The sequence below is a fragment of the Hyperolius riggenbachi genome, chromosome 3 (assembly GCF_040937935.1).
Source record: "Hyperolius riggenbachi isolate aHypRig1 chromosome 3, aHypRig1.pri, whole genome shotgun sequence".
Taxonomy (NCBI): domain Eukaryota; kingdom Metazoa; phylum Chordata; class Amphibia; order Anura; family Hyperoliidae; genus Hyperolius; species Hyperolius riggenbachi.
In genome coordinates this window covers 485,679,087-485,690,629 of record NC_090648.1, presented here as the reverse complement: position 1 = coordinate 485,690,629, position 11,543 = coordinate 485,679,087, and the positions used below count along the sequence as shown (strand labels likewise).

Here is an 11,543-nt window from a genome sequence, read left to right as displayed (position 1 = left end):
GCGGTGTACTCACAGAAAATATTAGACTGAACGTTATTACCCTATGTGGAGCTTATATATGTGTTTCAGGTTGTGGAGAGCGCAGCAGTAATTATTGAAGTAACGTTTGTAGTCACGTGACCGTGGATTGGAACGCAGTGTGGGAGGTGCCGTGGGACAGATTAAAGAAGACGGCTTCTGGGTAAGTTTAACCCCCACTAAACAAGCCGGTCAGGTGCATTAATTAGGAGGATAAAATCCGAATGAAAACCATTCGGATTTCATCCGTTAGTAATACGACCGTAGCTCATCATTATTTGGCCGATTCTTCCTGAGAAAACAGCTCCAGCCACATCAGTTTTATCAGGGGCTTCTTCAGGCTTCCTATTCAGGGCTCACTTCAGAATAGTCCATTGTTTTGCTCTTAGGGCACTCTTGAGGTCTTTTTACCTACTGCTTTTGGGTCATCACTCATCAGTTTGTTGGAGGCAGAGCTGGGACAAGGTCCTTCAGCACCCAAGGCTGAGACAGCAAAGTGCGCCCCTCCATCCCAGCCGTGCACACACTAATTGCTATTAGGCTAAGAGACGCCCCAGGGCCCCCAACACCTTAATCTCTAGTTATCTAGCTTGCAGTCACTGCTATGTATGCCCTTTTCTTATTTCTTTGTGCTTCAAACACAATTGGGAATGACAGCTGAATGAATTGTGCACCCCCTCCTACACTGCGCCCTGAGGCTGGAGCCTCTTCAGCCTCTGCCTCGGCCCGGCCCTGGTTGGAGGAACTGTGAATTGAGACCTTTCTGAAACTGGGCAGTGGATTTTCCGATAGTCTTGAGATGTAGTTGTTCCCTGCTCAACCTCAAGCCTTTCCGTGCACCACACACAGCAAAGCAGGCACAAAACATAGCTGAACCTCCTCCATGTTTCACAGTAGGTATGGTGAAGTTTTCTTTGGAAGCTTCACTCTTGCTCTATGGACATAGTAGCTGTATGCGACTGGCCATAAAGGACCATTTTTTGTCTCATCTGTCCAAAAGACATTCTTCCAGAAATAGCTCATCAGTATTCATTTTAGCAAATTCCAGCTTGGCTTTTTATATTTTTCTTTTATTGGTGGAGTTATTCGGGGGATTCTTCCATTGTGCCAGCTGTCAGTCAACTCAGCAACAGATGGTGCCATCAGACACTGATGGACATTGACCTTGGAGTTCAGCAATATCTCTATGGAACTTGTCCTTGGATTTTTGCCTCCCATTCTCACCATCCTTCTGCCCATTCTGGAGTTGATTTCCCTCTTGTGACCACATCCAGGGATTTTGGCGAAAGTTCACTGGACCTTAAAGAGAAACTGTTGAGAAAATAAAGTGATTAATATATATATTTTTTAAACAATATTAATTTATACATGATTTATTCAGTGTTATCTTTCCTCTCCCTTATTTACATTATGTAATGTATCACTGGTGGCCCCATCTTTATTCCTGTCAGATGATCACTGCAGAATGTTTGTTTCTGAGAATTCCAAAGCCAGTACAAATAATACCTGGGCCCATATGCAATTCACTTTTTTTTTACCCGAGTTTCCTCCTTGGTGATCATTTTTCATGTACTCTGGTGGCTGCATAGTGTGCTGGTTAAGGGCTCTGCCTCTGACTCAGGAGACCTGGGTTTGAATCTCGGCTCTGCCTGTTCAGTAAGCCAGCATCTATTCAGTAGGAGACCTTGGGCAAGTCTTCCTAACACTGCTACTGCCTATAGAGCACGTCCTAGTGGCTGCAGCTCTGGCACTTTGAGTCTGCCAGGAGAAAAGCGCGATATAAATGTTCTGTGTCTTGTTTTTGAGCAATTCACAATTAAGAAAAGTACAAAAAGTAATAGTAAAAATACTATCAAAATGATTTTGTGTATTTAAAGGAATTTTTTTAGCATGGGTTCACAGTAATGGAGGTGCATTATCAGGCAGGACACAAAAGGAGGAGGACCCTGCCCAAAGGCTTACAATCTAGAGGGAGAGGTAAGGACACGAAAGGTAGGTGACCAGAGTTCAGCTGTGAGTTTAGAGCACTTGTGAGGGGTAGTAGGCCAGAGTGAAAAGGTGAGTTTTGAGGGCTTTCTTGAAGATGTTGAAGGAGGGGGCTGCCCTAATGGGTTGAGGTAGGGAGTTCCATAGTGTTGGAGCAGCACTTGAGAAGTCCTGGAGGGGTGCATGGGACTGGGTGATGCGGGGGACGGTTAGGCGAAGTTCATTGGAAGAGCGGAGTGAGCGGCTAGGAGTGTACCTTTGAGTAAAGTGACTATGGCAGGATTAGATTGTGAGCTCCTCTGAGGACAGCCAGTGACATGACTATGTACTCTGTAAAGTGCTGCAGAAGATGCCAGAGTTATATAAATACATAATAATAATAATAATAATAATAATAATAATATGGTAGGACATTACACTATAGCTATGGTAGTGATTAGATTGTGAGCCCCTCTGAGGACAGTCAGTGACATGACTATGTACAAATGACTATGTATAAAGCTCTGCAGAAGATATTAGGGATATATAAATACATAATAATACCATGGTAGGAAATTAGACTATGATAAGGAGGATTAGTTTGTGAGTTCCTTCGAGGACAGTCAGTGATATGACTATGTACTCTGCAACATGCTGCACAAGAGGTCAGTGCCATATAAATACATAATAACATGCCAGGGACATTCCACTATGACTATGGTAGGATTAATTATATTATAGTCTCCCTAAGGGCCCTTTTCCACTAGCGGCGATTGCAATGCTGAATCGCAAATCGCTAGTGATTTTTAAATCGCTACGGTTTGCATATTAACATAGGAATTGCGGTAGGTAATTTCCACTACCGCGATTCGTTTTTTTTTACTAAAACGCGATTTTTGCCGCAATTTTGCTATGCAGGGCATTGCATAGCAAAATCGCAATTGCAATCGGCAGGAAAATTTGGGACTTTGCTGAATAGCAATCGCTACAGTTTAGCGCAAACGCTAGCGATTGCTAATGGAAAAGGGCCCTAACACTGCTACTACCTATAGAGCGCGCCCTAGTGGCTGCAGATCTGGCGCTTTGAGTCCGCCAGGAGAAAAGCGCGATATAAAGTGTGTGTGTGCGTGTGTGTGTGCGTGTGCATACAAAACACACACACACACACACACTATACACACACACACACACACACACACACACACACACACACACACACACACACACACACACACACACACTATACACACACACCACACACACTATACACACACACACACACACACACTATACACACACACACACACACACACACACACACACACACACACACACACACACACACACACACACACACACACACACACACACACACACACACACACACACACACACACACACACACACACACACACACACACACACACTTTCTTTTGGGCTAGTCATCATACACACTGAGGTTTCCTAACAAACTGATTAGTAGAGGAAAAGATAAAGTAAATGAACCTACAGAAGCCCAGTAGCTGTAATAGACGGTAATCAGGGGCGTAGCAATAGGGGGTGCAGCGGTAGCAACCGCATCGGGGCCCTTGGGCCAGAGGGGCCCCGAAGGGCCCTCCCTCAACTACAGTATTAGCTCTCTATTGGTCCTGTGCTCATAATAATCACTTCTATATATACATTGAGTAGTGGTAAACATTAACAAGCTCTTCCCCATCCCCTTCTTGCACCTCTGACACTGTAGTTGCCATTGTCAGATTTTGGTGCGCCGTATCAATTGTTATGTATAGAGTGCCTAGGGGGCCCCATTGTAAAACTTGCATCGGGGCCCACAGCTCCTTAGCTACGCCACTGACGGTAATGCATTATTATTATTGTTGCACTCTATGCCACAGACAGCAGATTATCAGCAGTAGTAGAAGTAACACTGCCCCTGCCAGTAATAATGATAATCGCTTATTACTATGATCTGCCCCCTATGCATGCTGGCTGCCCTCGTTCCCCTGCCCTGAGCACGGAAGCGGTTCTGCAGCAGCTGCACGGGGGCTTGGCAGTGCGCTCCGGCAGAGGTGGCCCCTCGCCGCTGACACTCCCCCCTCCTCCCGGGGAGGGCGACAGACGGGATGTGCTGGGAGCGGAGTGTCAGCCAGTCTGCCGGAATCAGCGACAAGCAACAGATTGCACTGACATTGCCTGGCAGCCGTCAGTGGGGAGCGGAGCCTGCCATGCTGGAGCCGCGGAGGGGACAATGGCAGCAACAGGGTGACTTGTCTATGCCTAGGCGAGCCAGATGTGCCCTGCTCATCCGATCATTGCACGGGGGCTGAGGATGCACAGGGCTGTCCCTCACCTCTGGAGAGCTGTGTAGAGCTTCACCACCTCCTCTGCTCTCACCACTGACTCTCCTATAGCTCTCCACCCATCCAAGACTGATCTTCACCCCTACCAGGAGCAGAGGTGGGTGCTCAGGGGCTCGGAGGGTGTGCTGACCTCCCTACAGGCAGAGGTGGGGGTCCAGGAGGCTGAGGTCACCATCCCTGAACCTGGAGACATGACTGTGGTCTCGGGGGAGAACGTTGAGGAGACCCTGGTGTCCCTTAGTGCCCTGGGGCAGGAGAACTATGATCCGGAGAGGGCCACCCAGGACTGCTGCGAGAGGGTGGTCATCAACATCTCAGGACTTCGCTTTGAGACTCAGCTCAGGACTCTTGCCCAGTTTCCCCAAACCCTCCTCGGGGACCCCAGGAAGAGGATGCGTTTCTTTGATCCCTTACGAAATGAGTATTTCTTTGACAGGAACCGTCCATCCTTTGATGCCATATTATATTACTATCAGTCTGGGGGCAGGCTCCGCAGACCTGTCAATGTACCTGTGGACATTTTCCTAGAGGAGATTAAGTTCTATGAGCTGGGGGAGGAAGTGATTGAGAACTTTCGGGATGACGAAGGATTTATTAAAGAAGAGGAGAGGCCATTGCCTGACAATGATTTCCAAAAGCAGGTCTGGCTTTTGTTTGAATATCCAGAAAGTTCTGGACCTGCCAGGGGCATCGCCATTGTCTCTGTTCTTATTATCCTGATCTCCATCGTCATCTTCTGCTTGGAGACACTTCCTGAGTTCAGGGAGGAGGCAAGATTCTCTGTAGACCATCTGATGCACAATGGAACTCACCGGGCAAAGGACAGCCCCTTCACTGACCCTTTTTTCCTTATTGAGACCCTTTGCATCATCTGGTTCTCTTTCGAACTCTTGGTTAGATTCTTCGCCTGTCCGAGCAAGCCTGCTTTCTTCAAGAACATGATGAATGTCATCGATATCGTGGCAATTATCCCTTATTTCATTACCTTGGGCACTGAGTTGGCAGAGCAGCAAGGTAGCAATGGGCAACAGGCCATGTCATTGGCTATTTTAAGAGTCATCCGCCTTGTGAGAGTCTTCAGGATCTTCAAACTCTCCAGGCACTCAAAAGGGCTTCAGATCTTGGGAAAAACCTTGCAGGCCAGTATGAGGGAACTCGGTCTTCTCATATTCTTTCTCTTTATTGGTGTCATCCTGTTCTCCAGTGCTGTGTATTTTGCAGAGACCGACGACCCAGATTCACTGTTCACCAGCATCCCAGATGCCTTCTGGTGGGCCGTAGTTTCCATGACCACAGTAGGATATGGGGACATGTACCCTCTGACCATTGGAGGCAAAATAGTAGGATCTTTGTGCGCCATAGCCGGAGTACTAACCATTGCCCTCCCAGTCCCTGTCATTGTATCCAATTTTAACTACTTCTACCACAGGGAAACGGACCACGAAGAGCAATCTCAGTATACCCATGTCACCTGTGGACAACAACCTTCTTCATTCGGAGACCTAAAAAGGAGCGAAAGCAAACAATCCTTCAACAAATCCGACTACATGGAGTCGGAGGAACTAGAGGATGGCCGATTCTCACATTTTACTGCCAACCAAAATTACGCCGAGCAGAAGAAGTTAACAGAGGTATGACCTCTTTGGAGAAAGTTCCTCAAAACTGTCCATCAAAGCTACAGGTCTCGGTGTTCCTGACCTTATTACTAGTGCTGGCCGTGTAGAAGAGGATCACATCCATGTCCTGTGGATAGTCAAGTCATAGACCGTAGAGAAAAGAAATTTCTAGCTGTGAGGTTGTCTTATAAATTACTATATTGCTAGTGTCTAACCAACCATTGAGAATCTCCGAGCTTGGTCAAAAGGTATCAAATAATCACACGGTACACTATCTACCTATATGGCCCTGCAAGTGGTGAAGGTGACTTTGCAAATCTACTGTCCAACCAACGGTTGCTTCCAGCCAATGCCCTTGAGTTAGAGAAGGAGGCCTGTTGGGTGGCTTCTGGTGTGGTGAGGACAATCTCTCGGAAAATGTGTGTGCATCAGTGTTTCCCAGTAATATTACAGTAGGGTACGACTGCTGGAGGAATCACACACACACGCTCGCACATTACTAACATGGCATAAGCTGCTATGGATAGATAGTTCCAACAATGCCATTCAGTGTCAGAAACTCAATAACACAACTGATGGCAGGAGAAACCAGGGCTCTGCTGCTGAAGACCAGCTGTTGCTGAGCTGTGAAAACAAAGTTAAGGAGACCTATTCCCTATTATTTTTGTGTTTTTTTTTAATTCTTTTTTTACATTTTATTTTTCCTGGCTTGTCCTGCCTTTGGAATCTGCCATCGATCATAACCTATGATTTTGCACAAATACAGGGGAAAAAAGAAAACATCAAATGACCTATTCTCAGTATCCTCCTCCTGGGGGAAAAAAAAAAAAAATGCAGAGATCTCTCAAACAAAGCCAATACAGGGAAGCCGGGAGCGTTCCGGCGGGCTTCGTTTTGTCACCTCGCTGTACGAACATCTGCAATTTTTGCACGTTCTCTTTGAGTTGTTTACATCATTGCCGTTCTTGGCACTTTTATTAACCCTTTCGCTGCTAGGGATTATTGATTGCTGCAAGACCGTTATCTATGGGGGGGGGGGGGGGGGGGGGTTTCTTTTTATTTTTGCCTCTTTTTTTGTTTTTATAATTTAACCAAATAATTTCCTTATCTGTAAGTGCCTTCATGTGTAAGGTAATCATTTTTTGGGGGGTTGTGTATCTTTTTATTTTGTCATGGACAATATACATATATTTTTTATTTTTAGCAGGTGGCTATATTTTTGGATTATTTTAGGTGAACTTTTATCCGGGGGCCAGAGGGGCGTCAGACTGGAAAAGGAAAAACGTACTGTGCTCTCAGCGAGACAACGTTGCATGAATGTTACAGTAGCCATACATGCACTAAAAATATATTCTTTTTTAATGACCGTGTGTCCGTGGGCTTTCTGTTGTGCGCTTGCTGCTGTTTTTAGCCTGATTACTTGTTGGTTGGTTGGATTGTCATCGGTGCGTGTGGCTAATCAGTCAGCATGAGCTGCTCTTGTGCTTTGTGACATTGAGAAATCGCTGAGAGACAAGGCAAGGGGGGGATTTACTACAGGAGAATGTGCAGTGGAGTGGAGCTGTATCCGTCCAATCAGATGCAAAGAACCTCCTGCTTCCCAAAATTGTTTTAACATTCTCTTCAACACGATTGGCTGTTGGAAGTAAACACTGGCTCACATCACTGCACTCCTGTTATATTGTCATTCTTAACTTAAAGAACAACTGAAGTGAGAGGAATATGGAAGCGGTCATATGTAGTTCTTTTATTATTTGGTATTTATATAGTGCCGACTTCTTCCGCAGCGCTGTACAAAGTATTTTGTCTTGTCACTTAACTGTCCCTCAGAGGGGCTCACAATCTAATCCCTATCATAGTCATATGTCTATATTTTGTAGTGTATGTATCGTAGTCTAGTACTTTTAAGCAACACCAGTTACCTGGCTGTCCTGCTGATCCTCTACATCTAATACGTTTAGCCATAGACCCTGAACAAGCATGCAGCATATCAGGTGTTTCTGACATTATTGTCAGATCTGACAAGATTAGCAGCATGCTGGTTTCTGGTGTAATTAAGGCACTACTGCAGCCAAATAGATCAGCAGGATAGACAGGCAACTAGTATTGCATAAATATGGCAGCCTCCATATACCTCTGACTTCAGTTGTCCTTTAAGGGACACAGATGCATCTTTATACGTATGAATTTGTCAAGATGCCCACTAAATGGTGCAATTTTTAGTGTACGACCGTATTTTCGATAATATAATTCAGATTGAATGAAAAAATTGTATTTAAATCGATAAAGGAGCCTAACTATTCACAATATGAAAAATAGCTGCAATTGTATGTATGTAAAAAAGAACCTTACTAAACCATCTGATTAATCTGGTCGAAAATAAGGTAGTTTACCCAAAAATTGTACTGTTAATTGGCACCTTAAAGCTCACTGGGCTTGTATGGGACACACGTTATGCAGTAGGAAAGGGTAATGCTACGTACACACATGCGACAACGATCGTTCGTTGTCAACGACGAACGAACTTTCAATTGATGAAAGAACGACCTAAGTAAAGTTAGTTTTAAAAGGTGTGTAACGATCAGATCGTTAGAACGAATGTTACATCACGTAAAGCAACTATTGCGCCTGCGCATATAAATGAAAAGTTCCATGGAGAAATAGTGAAATACGCATGGCAAGCCTAGTACGAACGACCGTTTCCAACGATGTACTACTTTTGCAAACGATCGTCGTTGGAAAAAATCCGCCAAGCTAGATCGTTCGTTTTTAACGATCTAGCTCGTCCGTCGTTAGACTTAATAGTCGTTGGCTGCTTTTTTTTAAACGATCGTCGTTTGAAACGATCGGGGAACGATCGTTTCAAACGACTATAGTCGCATGTGTGTACGCACCTTAAAGTTGGCCTATCCCTGCCCAATCAAACTTAGATGTGTATGCACCCTTAAAGGAAACATGAAGTGAGAAGTACATGGAGGCTGCCATATTTATGTCCTTTTAAACAATAGCTGTTCCCTGGCAGCCCTGCTGATCTATATGGCTGCAGTAGTGTCTGAATCACATAAGAAACAAGCATGCAGCTAATCTTGTCAAATCTGACAATAATATCAGAAACCCCTGATCTGCTGCATGCTTGTTCAGGGTCTATGGCTAAAACTATTAGAGGCAGAGGATCAACAGGATAGCCAGGTAACTGGTATTGCTTAAAAGCAAATAAATATGGCAGCCTCCATATACCTCTCACATCAGAATCCCTTTAAGGTGACCACTAAAATTTCGACTGAGCGATCAGATAAATGCGATCGGAAATAAAATGTCGTAAAATATCAATTATTTCACAATCAACAAAACAACCTCAACGCCCTACATATCGTAACCGTTTATAAAAAAAATGTTTTACCTATCAACTTAATTGTCATTGATCACCATTAGAATCCTTCACAGTCGATTTGAACAAAGCTTATTGTCAGCCAATCTGATCGCTCGAGCAATGCTTCGATAAAAAATGTACCGTAAGTTGGCTCCTTTATGCCTTGCGTTGCTGCCATTCTGTACACACACTGCATGCCGCATTTTGGCGGATTTGCACTGCCGTTATAGCCAATGAATGTCTTTTTATCTTTAAACCGCAAGAAAAACGACTACATCTAGTCCCATGCGATTTCCTGCATTATCATTAAGGATAGTTATCACAATGCAAATAATTACGATCTGCATGCAACTATAATGCAAAACTGAATGCAGTTTAGAAGTAAGCCAGTCAAAAGCATCTCCTGGAAGTTTGCATGATATTTGCATGCAAGTCGTGAATATTTGCACCTCGCTGACCATCTCTGGCTATTCTCATCCATATTCCCCCAGAGACGTATCAGATCGCGGTACTTATCCGTTAGCCGGGCGCATCCGGCAGGTGGCGACAAAACTCCACCAGAGTTACATCTTTCCCTACTATCCATGGCGGCCTGGAGGGGGAATAGTAATTAGCACCACCTGCCGGATGTGCCCGGCTAACGGATAAGTACCTAGATCGCTACTAAATGCAAATAGAAAATGCATAATAATGCGACATTCATCCTCATGAAAGATGCAGCCCAAAAACGTCAATATTGTGTTACAATACTTTTCTTTTGCATTTTGTAATGGGAGCAAATTGGCTGTCAGCTTAGAAAAATGATAACAAAAGCAGAGTACAGATAAACACACCTTTATGCTGATTTAGCATATTATTATTATTATTTAGTATTTATATAGCGCCAACGTCGACCGCAGCGCTGTACAGAGTATATTGTCTTGTTACTTAACTGTCCCTCAGAGGGGCTTACAATCTAATCCCTACCACAGTCATATGTATCGTGTAGTGTATGTATTGTAGTCTAGGAACTTCCTCCCCTTTCAGGTGCATGTATCTAATGTTGGAACTCTGGCCATGGCTCCTCCCCATAGATTAGCATTTGGTGGTGGGGTAGCGCACACGCACCCCCTAGTGTTTGGAGGTCTAACCAGAGGAGATACAGCTGGAGTCCTGAGATAAAAAAAAAATGCACCTTTATGCAGATGGATAAGGCTTCTTTCAGATGGGAGGCTGAACTGCTCCTTTGTTGGGTAGTCCAGCTTCCTGCCTCTGCTCACGAGCCCCTTTCGGGTGCAATTAAAATGCAGTTGAATTGCAACATTTGCAACACTACACGAGGCAGAGCTTGACACACGGTGGTGTTACGTGGCGGCAGAGTACTGTAATATGACGCATCTGAGCGGCCACCTCAGATGTGACTCTATGGGGGCTGCCTGTGCAGTGCCATAGCAAAGTGCCAACAAACGCCTAGCCGGTGCAGGAGAGCAGCTGACTGCTGTTGAATTCTCGGCCTTCACCTGCTCATATGAAAGAGGCCTAACAAAAAATAGGAAGAAGTGATGGTCAAGTCCAGGAGAACTCGTGGAGAAGCATGCAATAAGTTTAATCAGCTGATAGATTTGCAAAGTTCTGATTTGCTGTGATCACATCCTGCTTTAGCACATGATCATGACTAGCAAATCAGAGACTTGCATATCTATCAACTGACCAAACTGATCACATGCTTCTCCGTGAGTTCCTCCAGACATAACCATCACTAATAGGAGGTGTCGCTGGTGAGACATGCAGGGTTGTGCTGCATTAGTCAGTACTAGCTCTGATGTGGTTTTCTTTTTTAGCCTTTGGTTGGCATTTAAAGTCATTGGGAACCGCTTTATAAAAAAAAGATCAATATTTATTCAAACATAGTCATGTCATCAATTTATGATAATAAATTAATAATACATTTACAAACTCCGAATTCCCTCATGCATTTCTCATAAATGACTCTTCAAAGAAGAACTGTAATCTGGGATTGAACTTCATCCCAATCAGTAGCTGATACCCCCTTTCCCACGAGAAATCTTTACCTTTTCTCAAACAGATCATCAGGGAGGTCTGAATGGCTGATATTGTGGTGAAACCCCTCCCACAGTGTGATGTCATGACTATAGTCATGACAGTTTGCCATCTGTGGGCCCTGTTGCATTGTGGGAAATAATAATAATATATAATGGCTGTTTCCAACTGCCA

At 44.5% G+C, this 11,543-nt stretch overlaps 1 protein-coding gene across 1 annotated transcript; it reads left to right on the top strand.

Annotated features, from left to right (window-relative positions):
• The first annotated feature begins 4,148 nt into the window (after positions 1–4,148).
• On the top strand, positions 4,149–6,984 carry LOC137561720 (potassium voltage-gated channel subfamily A member 2-like). Its single transcript, XM_068273058.1, has one exon. It carries the CDS (start codon positions 4,535–4,537, stop codon positions 5,978–5,980), a length of 1,446 nt encoding a protein of 481 aa, XP_068129159.1. The 5' UTR covers positions 4,149–4,534; the 3' UTR covers positions 5,981–6,984.
• Positions 6,985–11,543: the final 4,559 nt, after the last annotated feature.

Excerpts from the sequence above, each read along its gene's own strand:
- LOC137561720 (XM_068273058.1), top strand. The coding sequence starts at position 4,535 with ATGACTGTGGTCTCGGGGGAGAACGTTGAGGAGACCCTGGTGTCCCTT.